The sequence below is a fragment of the Zosterops lateralis genome (assembly GCF_965231275.1).
Source record: "Zosterops lateralis genome assembly, chromosome: 1".
Taxonomy (NCBI): Eukaryota; Metazoa; Chordata; class Aves; order Passeriformes; family Zosteropidae; genus Zosterops; species Zosterops lateralis.
In genome coordinates, this window is record NC_139762.1 from 52,813,570 (window position 1) to 52,832,206 (window position 18,637).

General features: G+C 38.9%; 1 protein-coding gene across 5 annotated transcripts in view; it reads left to right on the plus strand.

The window, feature by feature from the left end:
* The window catches only part of TPK1 (thiamin pyrophosphokinase 1), a 301,853-nt gene that overhangs the window by 179,909 nt on the left and 103,307 nt on the right, over positions 1-18,637 (plus strand). For 4 of the 5 annotated variants that reach the window (XM_083859788.1, XM_083859787.1, XM_083859785.1 and 1 more), the window contains one exon: positions 2,334-2,429. The exons of the other annotated variant lie outside the window; for it this stretch is intronic. In XM_083859788.1, the coding sequence (XP_083715914.1) occupies positions 2,334-2,429 (96 nt within the window). The remainder of the gene's footprint in view (positions 1-2,333; positions 2,430-18,637) is intronic. 5 annotated transcript variants of the gene reach the window in all.

Sequence of the window (18,637 nt, forward strand, 5' to 3'; positions counted from 1 at the left end):
CAGCAGTAGCTGTCCCTGCCACTGATTTAGTCTTCATCTGTCATGTTCTCAAGCTGCTCAGAGGCTGTCTGAGAAATACTGAGGTCCTGTCTGTTCACAGTTTCTTACAGCTTGGTCTCTCTTCCCACTATCAGTGCTGATATCAAGGCTGTCTGAGAGCCCCCCATCCTTAGTGAATGAGACACCTTTTCATTTAGAGTGGCTTTGATAAACAAGTTCCCTTCAGTAGTTTTCAGATCTGACTGAGCTTTCCTGAGTGGGACTGAACAACCCTATACCTTTTCTGGGCCCCCTGGGTGTCTGTGGCTGCTGTTGCCAAACTTGCATGTTCATTACAGGCTCCAGATGGCCTGTGTCACTTCTCCTGCTGATTTTACGTTTTGGCCTTTTTTTAGAGAAGAGTGGAGATATGGCTGCTCTTCAAAGAGTTTTGTGCTTTGCACTGAGTGCAGAATCCAGCTACCTTTTCCCTCACTGCTTTGCAGGGAAAGCAGCATCACTTCTACAACTGAGGTAGAAGTGCTCATGTGCTCTTGCAGCTACATGATGCTTCATCTTGGCAAGCCTATTATTACTACTTGAAAAAATATTTAGAGCAATATCAGGTCTCAGAAAGGCTGCTACTTTTGGCCAGTTTTCTTTCAGAAGTTATTGAGGAGAGAAGTGTAATAGAAAACCTGTTATTATCTTCTCATTTTTCTCTTCTACTTTATCCAAATCCCCTACTGCCTGATGACTTCATTTGATTTTATATGCATTCTGGCTGTGTGGGGAAGCATTTCAGTGGTAGCGAATGTCTTCCTGTTGGAGGCTTGTAACTTTGTTTCATGCAATTCACTAAACTCCATGCCTTCACTAATCTGGGAAATTTTTTCTTCTGTACCTTTATTTTTACCACCAAGGTAAAGGCAACTTTAACATTTTTATGTTGGCTTTGTTGTTTAGGATTTTTTTCTGATGTAACAGAGTAGTGTACTTTATACACAGAGGCACACATACGAAGATCCTGTATTCTGAATGCTTTTCTCTTATCAGTTTTTATTGTGTATAGCAGAAACATAAAATCTGTCAAGTAAGACAAAGCTAGGAGGCTTTTAAGGGGACCTTGAAGTGGTAGGAAAGGGAACTTCTAAATCCAATGTGTATGATTCTTATTTTTATTCACAATGCTGTATTGGGTATTTTTTATTCTTTAAACCTCTTTGAATAGTGACTTTATGTGGTAGATACACTTCACTTTTCCTTACTCAGCTTTTTATCAGAGGCTTAGAAATTGCTTTAGGTCTCAGTTAAGAAATCTCAACTCCTGCTCTTCTCTGTGTTCTCAGCCATAAAATGACACTGGCCAGTAGTTCCACAGTAGATCCCTGACAGTGCCAGGGGCCATTCCCAAATCTGCCTGCAGATTTGGGAGTGGTGCAGAACAAGGCTGTTCTTCGATGGCAACAGGTGTTGCAGTGTCTAGGTTTCAGAGCAAGGTTGAGAGAAGGCTCTTTTCCACATGGTTTCTCAGAGATCTTTATTCCCAAGAGAGCAGGATGGAAAAGAGGTTGAACAGAGCCCACATGCCCACTTTGAAACCAGGGGGTGGAGGGCGTGGGGCAGAACGGTGATTGGCCCCAGGCTGGACTGACAGGTATTTTTCTATAACATAGGGCAGGATCAGGAGGGAGATGGACAGCTGACCAAAGCTTCCAGAGCAAGAGCAGGGCCAGGACAGATGGACAAAGGGACAGGGGAGGAGATACCTTTGGACAGTAGCTGATTATTTGGTGTGAGGGGAGCAGAGATGAACCATTGGGATACATAACTCTAAAACAGCTTAACAAAACCCACCACCACAATAATAGCCCAGTGCAAGGAAATTGTTGTTGAATCACTGCAAATTAATAGCAGTACAGCTGCACTGTTTCTGGGATGTTTGAACACTTTTGTATGCTCACATTTATACAGGTTTGAATGTATGTAGCAGAGACATAGTAAGTGCAGCACCAGAGAGAACAGTCATTTTCCTGAAAGTTACTGATCACCTAGGGTTCACTACACCAGAACTTGTCCATTCAGCAGAGCATTGTAAAACATGCTTATCCAAACCTCACACATACTCAATGTCTTTTGAATATATACTCCTGAACCTATCAAACTGCTGGTTTATAGTAACTAGTTCAGCTGGGACCTACTGTTTTTGGACTCTGTAAGGGTCTTTTACTTAGTTCTGCATCTCCAAGCAGAGACTCTGAGTGGTTGTCTGCAGTTAATTTCATCAAGGATGTCATTAGTTCTCAAAATTACTGACTTTTATTTTTCCCCTCTCTCTGTTGCTTCTTCACTAGGGATGTGAATTAATTGAGACCATGGATCAGGACCTCACAGATTTCACCAAGTGCCTTCAAATACTTCAGAAAAAGATAGAGAAGAAGGGCCTGCAGGTAAAGACAACACATCTTTTTTCTCAGTATCTTAGTAATTCTCTCTTTCTCATTGTATTTAGGTTTATCTTTCAAGTTTGCGCTGAAATGAAACTATTTTCAGTAGCCTTGATATTCTGCAGTTTTGCCATAATTTACTGCCCACCTTGTAAGCATTGATGCTTCTGCTGAAAGGAATTACAAAGTGTGTCGATGAACAAGTGTTAACTTTCTTAAAAGGCAGCTTGTATTGATTTCTGTTAATGAACTACCCAAAGTGCAGAAGGCGGTTGTGGCTGGTGTTCAAAGCAAGAGTCCTACTTCGGCATGTAAATATATTTTCAAGTCTTGGCACACTAAGCCTTGATGTTCATCCCCTTTCTCTCCCCTTTCAAAGGGGAAATGGAGAGGGAAAATCTTATCCTAGCAACACTACAAATGGTAAGCAATACCTCCTTCTGCAAAATGTTCCCCTGGAATCAAAGGCAGACTTTGCAGAGTAACCAATGCACTAAACGTAAAAGAAGCCATTTGGAGTTGTCCAGCTCTTTTCATTGGAAAGGCAAGAGAGGCAACATTCCCCCTCCTCTTTCACAGTTTGATATTAGAGGCCTGCTTGTTTTGTCTCTGAGATGCACAGTTAAAATTCCTTGGGAATTTCAAGTGCGATGTGTCAGCAGTAGATAAGCTCTTGGGATTGCTGCCCTTTCCTCCCCATGGAACAATCATTCATAAGAGCTGAGGTCTCTCTTCTGCTCTTCATGTATGAGTGAAGAAAGGGAGCAGCTGCTGCCTCCTTTACCCACAGTGACAACAAGAGACGTGTAAGAAAATTATAACAATAACACAACATGGAAAGAGACATGTAAACGTCTTTTCCCATTTTCATTGTAGCAGGATAAGAAAGTTGCCCAATTTCCTGATCACATACTCCAACAAAGAAGCAAGGGATTGAAATGCCAATATCCTTCTCTCCTTCTTCCCTCCTCACTCCAGGCTGAGGAGGGAAAAAATCATCTATTTTTGCTTAAGTTTTTTTAAAACTTCTTGTTCTTCTAAAGACAATATATGTCCATGGGACACTTTGGAGTGCTATCACACAGTGCTCATCTGCAATTGCATCTCAATACAGTGCTGCTGTTCATCAGGGTTTTTCTTCCTCATTAGTATAGACAGAGATGGGATGGTTTCACCATACACTTCTCTTACCCTCTGTCTGTGAGCCAGGAAACTCTTTGTAAAACAGTTTTTTTCTCTCCCCCTATTACTCATCATCACAAGAGCTCAGAGGGGTGTCTTTCCATCTAGGACAGGAATGGCAATGAGTGCCATTGGAACAGATGAACCACTTATGCCTAGGATTTGTTTTGAATTTGTCAAGTACGGTGCTTTCCTCCTAATAGAAATGCCCTTACAATGAAGAACTTAAATATTTCTTGAATTCAGTTCATTGTCTAATCCCAGCTATTGCTAGAGAGGGAATTTTTTTAAGCTATTACAAGAGGTTTTATGATGAGTAGTCAATGTGTGGTTAAAATAAGAGCAATGGGAACATGACTGCTACAGCAGGTGTGTTTAAACAATAAGTAGTCTATTTGTGAAAGTTGGATTTCTGTGATCACTCTCACAGTAAAGCCATGTTCAGTTGGTAAAGGATACCACATTGTAATCTTTGAGGATATTTTATAAAGTACAAGCCTGAGTGTAATTGCAGTAATTGTGTAGCGTTTGTGCCAATGCACTAAACCTAAGATTTCAGTTCAGTTATAATTGTACGCTGTTACATGTTAAAGGTGTGCTTTAAATAAAATACGAGTTTTTCAGAGGTTCAAGAAGTAACACAGATAAATTTTCTAAAACTAAGCACCATGATCATTAGATGCTGGCTACTTCTTGTTTGCTGTGCCTATTCCATAAAACATAAGATGGTACCTTACTCATGCACACTGGATAAAGTGTAATGCATTTCTGCTTTTGGTCTTCTGTATTCTCTGACTAAGGAATTTGAAGAAGTCATTGACTCCACTAAGGGAGCTAAAATGTGAAACTTAAACAAACGTAAGACAAAACTGTATCACAACTCTATAAATAATTAGTTTGGTTTCTAATTTTCCCTTTGTTCAGAAGTATTGGATACAATTCTTTAGAAGGAGGTTTGGTGATTCTTCAGAATGTCCTGGTAATGCAGAGAGTAGCTTGATGTCTGGTCTCTGTATGACACAGAGATTCTGAGTGCTTGCAAAACACAGTGGCCTCGGTTTATGGATGCAACCTCTTGGATCTTCTGAAACTCTAGCCTCTTTAAATACCTTAATTTGTACTTAATTTAGGTTTCTTTATGGGTAACATTCTGCCATAGAAAATGTCAAGGTGTAAGACAACAGACTATTCCAGCCATAGACCTAAAATCTTTAAGGAGAATGCAATTTTTTTCAGCAAAGAAAGCTGTCTTAGAATTCTGTGGTCACCTGAGAGGTACACACAGGTGAGAAGAAAAGGAGGTCTGGGGTCTGAAAATTAGAAGTGGATAAAGAAGGGGTTCTTCATCTGCATTTGTGTTTTTTCACCTCGAGGACAAACTTGCATGTCACAAAGTAGAGTTCTTTTCCTCCTGTAAAATATCATAAAAGCTTTCCTTCTAATTCAGAGTATTAACTAGGTGGAATATGTCTTTCTGGTGCCAGAAAAAATATATTTGTCTGCAGTTTTTATTTTCCCCACTCTATCTAAAGCATGTCAAAGAGGAATAAGACAAAGAGACACTACAAATTTGTTTCCCCGTGATTTATAGTTGAAGTTACAAAACAAAGAAAGTATCTCTCCAGTATCTTTGACAAATTGGTGCCACAGTCATGTTGTGTTTGCTGCTATTTCTGGGTAGCAATATGTTAAGCTGGGAAGTTAATTGCATTCAATGTATACTGTGGATCCACGATCCCATGAGGTTGTTTGTCTGGATGAAATCCCAAGTGTGAGTGGCTGAGGTACTTAAAACAGGAGTCCATCCATTGGTCGGAGAATAAGTTAGCATTTATCTACTATACTTAATGGATAAAATTTCTGCTCTGATTTATCAGTCACCTCTATAGAAGTTCTATGTCATGGAGGTTTTTAAACTCACTTGAACATATGCAGGCAATATTTGGTTCCAAAGGGGTTAAGTTTGTGCAATTTACTTTCCATGTCTCTGTGCCTTTATCCTCCTCCTTTTCTTTTTTCCTGCTCATCCAAATAGCTTTTGAACAAATAATAACTGTGTCAAGCAGCTTTCTTGGAGGTCAGCTGAGTGAGAATGCAGGTGAGGTAGACACTCAGTCCCCCTACTTGTAAAGAAGGATGTAAAAAAGTTAGCTTAGATTTTTACCGGTAGTTAGTTTAAGAAGAGCTTAGAAATGTCTTTACCACAAGGAAATAATGCAGCCAGAGTTGATGGTCATCTGAGATACAAAACTGGGAGAAAAAACACTTCGATAGTTCTTTAACTTCTTGTTCAATATAAAGAGCAGTAACTCTGTCTTCTGGAATAATTAGCCAAATTCATGACTGCTTTTTCCTTATTTCTCAAATAAACAGTCTTAGAATAGTTTCTGAATCCTCAGGGTAATTAATTTCTGATTTACATTGCATATTTCAGTTGCATAGCCAAGTCATGCAGAAAGCAGTATTGCAGTTATTTTGTGAGACCTAAGTCACCTAATTACATGTATTTATAATTACATACTGCAGTGAATTTTAGAAAAAAGCAATACCCTTTATATGTGCAAGCTAGAATCAGTCTTGATCTTCCCTCTCCACAGTCCTAATTAATTTGTGAATTGCATACTATTGGATGAGTGAAGCAGTGAAGTACCACCAAGAAAATTTGATTCCTGAAGTTTCTTTCCAACCTAAAGGCTGTTAGATATTTCTGTTTCTGCATGACTGTGAGTATGCATGCACTTACATGCACATGCAAGTATGTATATAAATGCACACCTTTTCTGGCTTTGTTCCTTCCTGGCCCTAATTGGTACTTTTAAAATGTCTTAATAACTCTGTCTTTATTGCTGCTGTGTGTGTCTTTCACATTGTTTATGGTCTATTAGGTGTGCACATTTTGCTTTACTGCTTTAATCACTATTTTATTCATTCTGTAGTTATGTGAGTACTTTCTTTTCTTCATTACAAGACTTTCAAATAAACTTATTTCTGTCTGATACTACTTTCTGTTCTTAATTTTCTCTCTTCTTAACATAAGCTATTTCAAGAAACCAACTGAACTGGCAAAATGATAGGCAAGCTTACAATATCTCTTACTTAGGGATCAACAGATCTTGCATTAGAAGTGTATTATCTATTATCTTTGATTTGCAGTTTGGAAAGTATATGTACAGAAGCAATTTGTCCACAGTCTACCAGGATGCTAGTGGTATAGTTGGGAATGATCCTCCAATTCCCAATATGCATCAAATGCTCTTTCAATAACAGCATCTCTGGTCTCACTCAGCTTGTAGCAGTTCATGCCAGTGAGAACTGAAAGTGTGTTTATCAATTTTGCAGCTCCAAGAAGAATACTCATAATATAAAGATAGATTTAAGCCATTATCTTTATCTCAGAGTTACAAACTGTGCTTTCCTTAACTGTTTCATCTAAAATACCATTTAGTCTTAAAACTAAGCTCTGGGACTTTTCATTTAGCTTTATTATCTTTTCTGCTTAAAAAAGTTAAAGCAGCTCATTTGGTTATATGGGCTGAAGATGTAAAAAATGAGTTTTATTGAAACCTACATGCCTTTTAGTGGTTTAATGTTAGTGTGTTTAAATTGATAAAAGCACCAGTGTCAATATGAAAAAGGGAAAATATCCAAACCAACTAAAACCCCTTGGCAATAAAGGGATACTCCACTAACATTTCCATTTTAAAATTACACTTCAGGGGTTCAATCAGTCAGCAGTCTAGGGCATTAACTCTTTCAAGTGAATGCAAGCATTCTTCCCTTTGTACTTTTAAAAGTCAAATCAGTCCACTTTCTTTTATGTTAAGCAAGGCTAAACAGGTTCATGAAATCCTGTGTTTATAAAGCGCCAAAGAGAAGACAGTGATGTTCATGTATCACCTTCAGCTGGGCAATGTTCAAACCATTTCCTAAGCCCTCTCTGGTTTATCTTTATATGAGAAAAAAAAAAAAAAAAAAAAAAAAAAAAAAAAAAAAAAAAAAAAAAAAAAAAAAAAAAAAAAAACCCTTAAGGAAAACCCAAAGTACCCTAAAACAAAAATCAGAAGATACTTTAAAAGATAGTAATTTTTTTACATGAAGATGAGTCTCACAGAGAAATGGGATAATTATTGGAAATACTGAGCTCTGTTTGACCTAGTTTTGGTTTTGTCTATCAGTTGAGGTTTATATTAAAAAGTACTGCTATACTTTTTTTAGCAGCAAATAGGTTGGTTTAATTTCCTGGCTAAATCATAATTTTGCTGCTCATGTTGGTAGTTGGTAATTTCAAGATGGAACACTACTTGTTTTCATTTCTGAAGACTTTAGAGTATCGAGAATAGTGGTAGGAATGGCTCTTAAAGCAAAGCCTAGGAATGAAGGTAGTCTGTTACCAGGATTTGAGAACAGGGAAGTTACTAAATAACCAAAATGGTGGGGAGAGGCAGACTGGAAAATATCCCAAAGCTGACATGGAGCTGAAACATGAAGCTTTTATAAGAATCACAGAATGGTTTGGGTTAGAAGGGACCTTAAGGATCATTTATTTCCAACCCACAGCCACAGGCAGGGACACCTTCAGCTGGACCAGAATGCTCAGGGCCCCATCCAGCCTGGCCTGGAACACTTCCAAGGATGGGGCATCCATAACTTCTCCCTAGAACCAGTTCCGTTGCTTCACCACTGGACCTGAAGGACCATAAGGACACTGGAGCTTGTGGATTTATCACCAAATCCTATATAGAAGGAAGGGCTGAGAATAAACCTGTTCAGTTTTGGTGGCACTACTGAGTTTTTCTTTTTAATGCTTCACAGAAGGAGAATAAAAATGCAAATGAGATATATTTTAGGGGAAGTTAAATATGTGTAATGAAAAGGTTCTTATTCTGTCAAGTGCTGCATCAAAAGATTTTTCATGAGTTATTAATAGCAATCTTCATAAACCTTTCCTGTCCAAAAGAAACAAATGGATCTAAAGTGTTTCCTGTTAATTCCCACTTCTAAAATGTAGAATTTCGTAAGACTTTTCAACAGGAGTAAATTCCTCCTGTAGGGTGTTCAGACATATCCTTGAAGACTATTTTAACTCCTAAAGTCCACGTCTACCTTCAAGGAATGCAATATCTAATCCATCTTTCCTACTGCTGAATTATTTTAATGCTTCCCATTGTAAAGGTATGACAAAATGTATTTCTTACAATGCAGGATATCAGAACTTTCCAGTTCCCAAAGGGAATCCTAATATCATGTAAGGTGTCTTCCTGTTCTACTGCAGCTGTGAACATCAAAAGACACATGGAGTGTCTTTGCCTTCAAATAATTTTATGCAGTATGGGTGTCTGCAAGAACACAGTGCATCACATACCAAGAAATTTTCTTACATAATCCTTGTATGCTCTACTGAGACTTGTATTGGACCTATGCTGATAATTTTTTTTGAAGACACAGACAGGGCAGGGATCCTGGAGAGCACATTGATTTCAGTTTGTTTATTTAAAAAAGTTAAATCCCATATCAAGCTCTGGGGAGAGGAAGAACAAGGGGAGAAATACTGTTTATTTAGGCAGTTCAAGGGATTTGAGAGATCAAGGATGTGCTCATTAACAGGACTGCAGAAGCTAATAAGGAAGCTAGCAACTGTTCTCTCAGCTTAGTCAAAGGCTAAATATATTTGGAACAGAAAGCGTGAGGTTACTACAGGCGATGTACTGTTCCCTTTGCAACCACCAATTTTGCTCTGTTTGTAACTTTCTCATAGGAGATGTGATTCTCCTCCTCCTTTCAGCCCCTTCTGCTTTGCAGGAGCACAGCTTCCCTGAGAGCAGCTATTGCTGATGTAACTGCCCTCATGCTGGGAAAGTGGTTGGGCTACAAGGACATATCATTATCCTCAAAAGACTGTCATGCTTGCATTGACACCGTCTTGGATGTGGATATTGTAGTAAGAGATTTTGAACAGCCATATCTTTTGACACATGATTTTTTTTTTTTTTTTTTTTTTGCATTTCAAGGACTGAGAGCTCAGTTTGTTGCCTGGGATTTTCATGAATATCTTGAGTTTGGGTTTTGTTGGGGTTTTTTTTGCTTAACACATGAATACTATGGTGCTATGAAATCTCCCATAAATTACAACTGTTTTTATTAGATTCTGTTTAGTCAATGGAATGTAAATTTATTGTTAAGCATATTTAAAAAATTGAGTTACTATGATAAATTTTAACTGCAGATTATAATAGAACATTTTTAACATCTCAGATATGGTTTCTTCTTACTAAATTGAGATGCCTGTCAAGAATTGCAGGGTTTTTGGCTGTTGTAGAGATAGTTTCATAAAAACTTCTAGCAGTTTTCTACATCTCTGAGTGTAAGAAACACTGGCTTTAGAAAGCACACTTTCATAAGTTCATGAGCTGCAGTGATCTGGTCCTTAAAGCAGAGGGTGAATCAGTCAACAAATTAACTTCTCCTGTGGCTTCTTTCTTTATATTATTCAAAGAAATTTATTCAACCTAAGTAGTGTATATAAGAATGCTTCCTTACTGGTTTTGAGTTGTTTAGGGTTTTTTTGCCATGACATATTCTCTCTTTTTGTAATATTGTATGGCCTTGAACAGCTAAGAGAAACAATGAAATTGTAATATTGGTAAAAGCTTTTGAAGTGTTGGTGCCTCTTCCTCCTTTTTTCTTTTCCTTGACTAGAAAGGAGTATTGGGGCAGAGGGGAGAGGAAGGTATTAAGACCATTGGAAAGTAAAAGTGTGTGGCTGGTGCTACACATGAATGTTTTAGCCTGTAGTCCTGAGGAGTCATTGTTTTCTGCAATCCTTTGGCTTTTCCTGACATTTAACTCTGCACCTCTTTGCTCATACCAATGCTGTTCAAGAAGGGGCAGAGGGAGTAATTTAACTCTAAACAAATATTGAGAAAATGAGGCAGCCTGGTAACATATGAAAGCTCCTACCTACAGTGTTCCCACAGAAAGAAAAGGCAGTAGCACAAGCTCAAAAAAGTAGGGACTGAAGGGTCTTCACAGGCTTTGCTAAGTTCTGATGCTCATGCTATTCCTTATTAAATCATCTGCCTTTTACTTTGCCACTGACAGGGGATGGTCTCTTCAACTTGCCTAAAGAACCCATTGGTTTCCCTTTTAAACAACTGAACAACTAAGTACTGAACAATTAAAGCTCAATATTTTCTGCAAATTAAATGTGAACATAAAAAGTTTACAGCTTCACAAGCGCCTCCAGTTTAAGAAATCATGCTTCATTTCCTTTTAAGTGTGTGGCTAAATTTATGCGGTCTAGAGGACAGTGTAGAAAAATAAAATACATTCTGTAATTACTCAGGCTGTGTTTAACTTACCTGCTATAAATACTGAACCTACGCTGAGAAGGAAAATTGACATCTGGATCATAATGTACTTCCTTCGGTATAAAAATACATCCAGCTTCTTTGAAACAAAAGTATAAATTCAAGACTTCTTTCTGCAAGTCTGCACTCCCTTAGAAAAAAAAGTAATTGTGTACTGCCCAGGTATTCAGTGAAATCACTCAAAAGAAGAACCATTCACAGAATAATGCCTGGGAGACATAAGAAAAATTTTCCATCTTTAGTTTCAGGTCTTCTATCTGTCCCTAGAGTATAATAGGACAGGTTATTTTGCCCCTGTTCATCATGAAGATTAATGTTCAGACCAGCTGAAAATATTACTGTTCTGTTGGGACCTATTGGGAGATCTTCAGACCTGTGTGAACCCAGGTTTAAACATTTTAAATAGCAGAGCTAATGCCTCACCCTAGCTGGGCACAAGTGCCTCAGGCTGTTATGTCCTCTGTGATGCTTCTGCAGGAGAGTGAAGGTCCTCCAAAGCTCTGCCTTACTTGTGACGTCTTTTATACAGACTTCCCTGCTAAATGTTACAATGGGAAAGTGCCTCAGTTGTTACTCTTAACTCAGATTTAAAAATAAATAAATAAATAAATAAATAAATAAAAAGGTGTGTGTGTATATATATATTATATATATTGGAAATTGAAAACAAAACTAGGCAGAAAATTAGTTTTAAAGACACACCTGATCTAGAGCATCACAGGTAAAGGCCTTAACTCTCAATACTGTTAAGTCAGAAGTCAGCGTTCCCTGTTCATAGGGATGTGGGTGCCTGTGGGCAGCTGGCAGTGTTTTTCATATGGACACCTTTGGCTACAGAAATTCTACCCTGTTGCTTCACAATATCACTGGTTTTTTTAGCTTCCTTTGTGGGCTTTCCAAGGGCCCTGGACCACCATCTGTGCAGGAGCTGAAACAGAACTAGATGAAGTTGTGGTGGGAAAGGAAATACACATCTTCTCTTCATCTCAACCTTCTAGAGAAACAGGCACAGTAATGAGATCTCTGGTCTGTGTGCCTGGGTGCTGGTGGAGTGCAAAAGTGTCCATGAGGAGAGGCACAGCTGAGCCCCTCAGCCCAGGCAAGGAGGGATGAGGGGAAAAGAGGGACAAACAGCTGTGTCAGCCCCAAAGGGAGAGGAGAAGAAGGGGCTCCAGCCTCCAGATCACCCTGGAGAACCCTGGGGAGAGCAGGTGAGTCTCTCCAGAGGGAGCTGCAGCCTGTGCAGAGGAGCCCATGCTGGAGCAGGTATCTGCCCATGGAACACCATGGTGGAGCAAATACCCATACTGCAGGCAGTAGAGGACCCTGTGCCAGAGCAGGTGGGTGTGCCCTGAAGGAAGCTGCAAGCTGTGAAGACAAACCCATACAGGAGCAGGCTCCTGGCAGGAGCCAGCATGTGGGGGACCCACAGCAGAGGAGTTTGTTCCTGTAGGGCTGGATTCTGTGGAGAGAACCCCAAATTGTAGCAGAACATGGTGAGGAAGAAGCAACAGAGAGGAGCTGGTATGAATTGACCACAGTCCCCTGTTTCCCTGTGCCACTCAGGGGAATGGTGAGATAGAGGAATGAGGAATGGAGGGAAGTTGAGCCTATAAAAAGATGAGTGATGGAAAGGTGGGTTTAGTTTTGTAATTTTTTTTGCTCTCTAACTTGATTTTTAATTGGCAATAAATTAAATTAATTTTCTCCAAGTCAAATCTGTTTTGCCTGTGATGGTAATTGATAATTAACAATCTCCCTGTCCTTGTCCTGACCCATGAGCTTTCTCATATCATTTTCTCCCTCTGTTCTGTTGAGGAGAGGGAGTGAGAGAGGCTGGGTGAATGCCTGGCAGCCAGCTGAGATTAACCCTCCACAGAACTGTAAGGGAAAGTTGTCAGGGCTCATGGAGATGTGCAAAGCTACACACGCTCTCACTGATACAGGATATATATCATGTTTGTGGGCCAGCAGGCAGAACTTCCAGTGTCTGATCCATCAGATCCTGAGTAGCCAGGGACCTTCCTGTACAAGACTCTGCCAAGCAGGCTGCAGCAGGAGCCACAGTCTGGGCAAGGCTCTCTGGTTTGGACCATGATCTGTAACCATTGGGGGAAGAATAGAGGCTTTGAAGGGAGACTCTTTGGAACAAAGAGCCTCTTCCCTGTGCAGGAGAGTGTCCTTCCCACCTGCTGGCACTGCAGGGCTGGGTTAACCTCCAGCACAGGCTGCAGGCTGGCTCTTATTGAGGGGTGTGGAATCCACAGGGGGTGAGGCATCAGCACAGAGGTTGGGAGCCCTGATGGATGAGAAGCAGTGGGTTGTACTTGTGTTGCCCTGCTCATCTTGTGACAACATGGAAATGTATTGGAGGGAGAGGGAGGAAGACTACCATGGTAAAGACTGACAGCCAGAGTTAAGAGAAATGTAGGATACAAAGCTCACAAATCTTCTCTTGAAGATTTTTTTTTCCTTCCTTGAATTGTTCATTGATGAGAGTTTGTAGCTAGTTTGTATTTTCTTATTTTAACTCCTGGAGGCAGTATTCAGAAGGATTAAAAGCACATGCCAAACATAGCTTTTGGTGCTGGATGAAGTGGCTATTAGATCATTGAAGATATTTGCTAAACCATTTTAATCTTTCAGTATAATCTTTGAAGGGCCTTTTGTATTGCTCCTAATACAAATCCAGGTCTTCCTTTCTTGGGGATATGACGGTTTAGCTATTGATTTCACACTTCTGTAACAGTGATACCACAGTGCATACTGTATAGTCCAGTAGTTCAGTTATGGGAAGAGAAGGGTTAGCTTGTGAATGTTTTTTCATATTGTTTTAAAAGATGAGAAGATCTTATGATTTTTCAGAAGACAAGTGATTGATAGTCCTGGAATCCTTGTTCATTCACAAAATAAATGTGTCTGGATCAAAGCCAGCATACATTTTCCTCCAAACCATCAGTAAACAGATTGCTTGAAGAGTTCTAGTGCTTTTACCTACTCAGAATGGCATGGTAACAGTCAGGAGTACAGACAAACCCTTCATGCAGAAAATCTTAGGTGATAAGGAATTCCAGTGACCCTGATCTCACACACAAAAAGAATTGTAAGGCTTTGATGCAGTTGACCAGCAGTAGCAGAGCAGGAGTTGTTCATATCCCCTCTCTACCTCAGGCACAGCGAGCATTGTTTGACCAAGGTCATACACAAATATTCAGCACAAAAGCAGGGAGTCAAATTCAGACTGCTTGGGATACAGCAGTTCACAAGAATTTTGTCTATTAGGTTTTTTTAAGTAATAAAGCATTAAGTCAATGGTTATGAAGTTTATGTTCCACAACTAATGCTAGATTATGTTACATACACTGTGAGGCATTCCATTTATCTGCAAGAGAGGGCAAAGCCAAAGCTTCATTTTTTTAAAAATGGAATAGTTATTCAACCAGAGATGTAAACACAAGTCAATAGTAAAACCAAGCTTAAAATGTTTCTAACAGCTCAAGTCTCTTTCTGGATTTTGAGATTATCTTTCTCATTTCCATCTTACCATCATACATATTTCTTTGCTTTAAACAGACAAATGCAATCTGTTTGCATACTTACTGTCATTACCAGAGAGAATTAACTTCTTATTTGAAATGAAAAGCATTACCAATAGAGAAAGCACTTGAGTGAAACTGTAAGAAAGTGAAGATAAAAAGGAAAAAATGCTTTGTGAGGGAGGTGGAACAACATAATATATAGATTAGTGGAGTCAGTGAGGTGAGGGTGAAGCTGATTGAAGTTATCATCTCAGGTACACAGACAGGATGGCAGCCTTTGGCTGAGAGCTCTTGTTCTAAGAAGAGTCAGATGGCTGAAGCAACAAGAAAATACTAGCTAAAGTAAAGAGGATTCTACCTGAGCAAAGTTCAGATGCTGCTGTGTGGTTGAGCATCTCATTTCTGCAGGAATGAATGTCATACCTTTTATGTAAAACACTGAGCTAGGGAGCCAATATAATCAACTCAATATCTTGCTACGTATTTAACATTGGACTGTGGGATTTTAGTAGTCCATTAAATTTACATTGCAATTTTGAGGATGATATAAAAAAAATACTTAACTGGCCAGCACTAGAGCTCTGACACAGCTATGGGCAAATGAGTTAAAATCTACTCTGATGCATTTGTTACCAAGGGAAGTGCTAGGTGTGTTTTAAAGTCTTTGATACCGAAGCCAATGCAAAGACCAGAAAATAATTTAAGCCACATCCTGAGTTGACAAATTGCCTTATGAAGAAGAAAATGCTTTTCTTGTAAACTGGCCAAAACTGATAAACTGCCAAACCAATAAAGCAAGAATAATTATACCATTCACACTACTACTTAATTGTTCATTTTTCAATATAAGATACTTATATATATATATATGTATATATATTTCAGCATATAATAATCTTCCAACATACTATGCATATTACTGCAATAATTTTTTGTCTATATCATATGCCTTTAAAAATTAAATTAAGGGAATAATCTTAGGAAGTCTAGAAAATTAATAAATGCTGTGGAAGATGAAAGGATTTCAGTGAAGTGAGAAGGTGCTAAAAACCCACTATGTTCCAACCAAATATCTAACCTGTAATTTGTGTATTTATATTTTGGATATTAGCAATGGATAGTCTCCATGATCTCAGAGGAGGAGGAGGTTTAGTCATGACCCCAGAACTTTTACAACTTCTTGATTACTCTTGCCTTCTTTTTTTCCTTTAGGGGTGATCCTCTTTACAGTTGGTTCAGTGCTGCTGGCTGCTGTCAGTAAATTTGTTTCCTTTAACCTGTCCACCTCCCTGAGACCTAGGGATGTTTGTTCACAAGTTGTCTGGCTAAAAGTGAACCTATGGGGAAGAAAGTCCTTTGAGTTGTCTGTTCTCTCCCTGGGGAGGGGATTTCTTATCAGAGATAATGAGCATGGTTTTGAAAAGAGTGGGTACCATTTGCTGTCGCTTTGAGCCCTGGACTTCACTCTTATATGTCATAGTGATGCTGACATTGCAAAGCTAGGTATTGCGCTCTTTTTACCCACTCCAGGCAGTTCCCAGCTTCCTGTGTCTTTAAATACCTGTTCCTCAGTCATGAAGTGGAAATCTTCTTTATATTTAACCCATTTAACCCTAGAAAGAGGAATATCAGCTGGGTCAGCTTTTGCAGTGTTTAGGAAGCCTGCAAAGAGTTTACAGCTGGTTGTCCATTTCAACCATCTCTGTGAGAGTGGAAGGAAAAACCTGAGTAACTTCAATCTGATGTGGTGAAAGCCTCAGCTCCCCTTGGTTACTGCACCTCTAAGTTACAGTTTGCAGGAGAAGGAAAAAATACATCCCTGAATTGCCAGCACAAAGTCTTGCCGTATGTTTCCTTCTCCTTTTAATTGCCTTGCTCTTTGATAGTGACTTCTAAAACTTTCTCAAGACATACTAAAGTATGGATGTATCTTTCAAAGATGACTGGATCCTACCCTTAGATCTTCAACTATTTCTAAGTTAAAGCTTGATAGCCTTTAAAGGTACTGTGCATTTCATTCCAGTTACAGATATTTCAAGAGAATATGCCTGCAATGATCTAAGCTATTCTCTGTAGATTTTTGTGATTTTATGTCCTTTTTTCAGGAAATGAATGGCACAGTGTGAAAACAAATTGTGTAAGGGGCCTGATGATGGGACATTTAAGTGAAGCATGGACATTTCAATTGAAGTACAGCATGTTAGTCAAATGTTGCCTGCTGGGCTCATTAGCAGTAACAGGATTAATTCTGTGGCCTGTGATATGCAGGAAATCATTGTACAAAAATGAATGGTCTTTCCTCTCTGTAGCATGGAAATATGTAAATTCTACCAGTCCTTGGGTATTCATTTTGTCTTAGGTTCTGGAATGACAAAGAGTTGTGTACATGCTTCCATGGCACATATATTTTCTTAAGTTCTTGGCAGAGTGACAGGAGCAGTGATTGCAGGGAAGGAACTGATTGTTTTGATAGTTTGTGATTTTTGTGTTGTGCTTTTGGGTTGCTTTTTTTAACAGAGGTGATAGCTTTAGGATGAAAAGGTTCACTTAGCCTCTCTGTGTTTTTTTGTTTTTTAATAAACAAAGTGTGAATAACTAGACCTTCAAGTAAAGGCTCTAAAAGTCTACAATGTCTGGATGCCTGTCACTTCTGCCAAGATTATCCAGTGAAAGGTGGTACTATAAGCTGTCATAGAAGTGCAGAATTTTAGCTTTTCTCTCTGTTTGTTCCTCTCATACTCCAGCTGGGTTTGTTTGCTGTCACATACTTGTGTTTTTCATTTTCACAATCCATGCAAACCCTAAATAATAGATACATTCTCTTTTCAGACATCTTTATTATCTTTCTCCCAACACACCTCAACCCCATACCTCTGGCTTATGAATGCCCTTTCAACATGTCTATTCCATCTTATATTGGTTTTATTTTCTTCCTTTTTGGTAACCAATCCACAAGACTGCACAGTTACAACTGAATAAGGAGTAGGGCTTGGAGCAAGATTCTGTATTACTTGAAAATATAAGAACTTGGGGGCTTTTTACTACATTTTTCTTCAACTTGAAGTGCTCTGGCAGTCTCTACCACAGAACTCTATGGTTGTGTGCACTTCATCACTTGAGCTGGGTACTGTACTTCATGGGAAACACATAACAAAGAAGGATTTACAAGGGAAAGAAACACATTTAGAATGTTATTGCATCATTTCAATTCCAAGTCAGAGGAACTCTGTATTTCCTTCATTCTTACCTTTCATATTGGTACCAATTGTAAAAGCCAAAACAAACAAGCTTGTGTATGGTGAGATATATATAGACCAAGAAACTATACAGTAGTTGCTTGGTTTCTTGAAGACTATTCTAATCTAATATAAGAGCTTCAGTCTCATTGCTTAGAAGAAAAACAGCATACATGTGGATCCTGATCCTTTGTCAATATGCCAGAACCTTAAGGTGACAAGAATCACCTTCTGGTTCCAGGTTAGTATAGCTGATTTTTGCCATGGCATCTCTTGGGGAGTGAGGGAGGGGAGCATTTTGGTGCTGGTTGTCTGGTAGGGAACTGATGGCTGTTGGTGGGTTCTTATTAGTAATATTATTTTCAGAGAATTGATCCACCCTTTTAACTCACAGTCATCACCAGTCAAACAAAAGCAGTTTGTTTCTAAAGTGGAATCAATAAAAGGGAAAATATATTACGGTATTATGACTTAGCTGGGAACACATGCTTTTTACCTTTTGCTATTTTGTCTTCTGTTTAAGGGTAGTTTTTCTTACCATTCATATTCTCTTGGTTGTACATTTGGTCTCTGTGATATGTAATCTGCAAGAAAATACATGCTGTCAGCAGTACAAGAAGAGGTTTTTTTGTTTCAGTGTTTGCTGCTAGTGCAATGTGTTATATTGATCCACTCTGGCCTCTGAAGAATTTTCCAGGTGGTAATGAGAAAGATGGTATATCTCTTCAAGACCTTAATTTTCATGCAAAACAATATTCAACAGAATCATAAAGCTCTAGACCTGGTAATAAAAATAGAAGCTGATGGTATTAATACATCATTCCATATACACAGAGCACCATTATGTGGCTCTTGGGTTGAGTAAAATTTCATATAATCACAGAAAC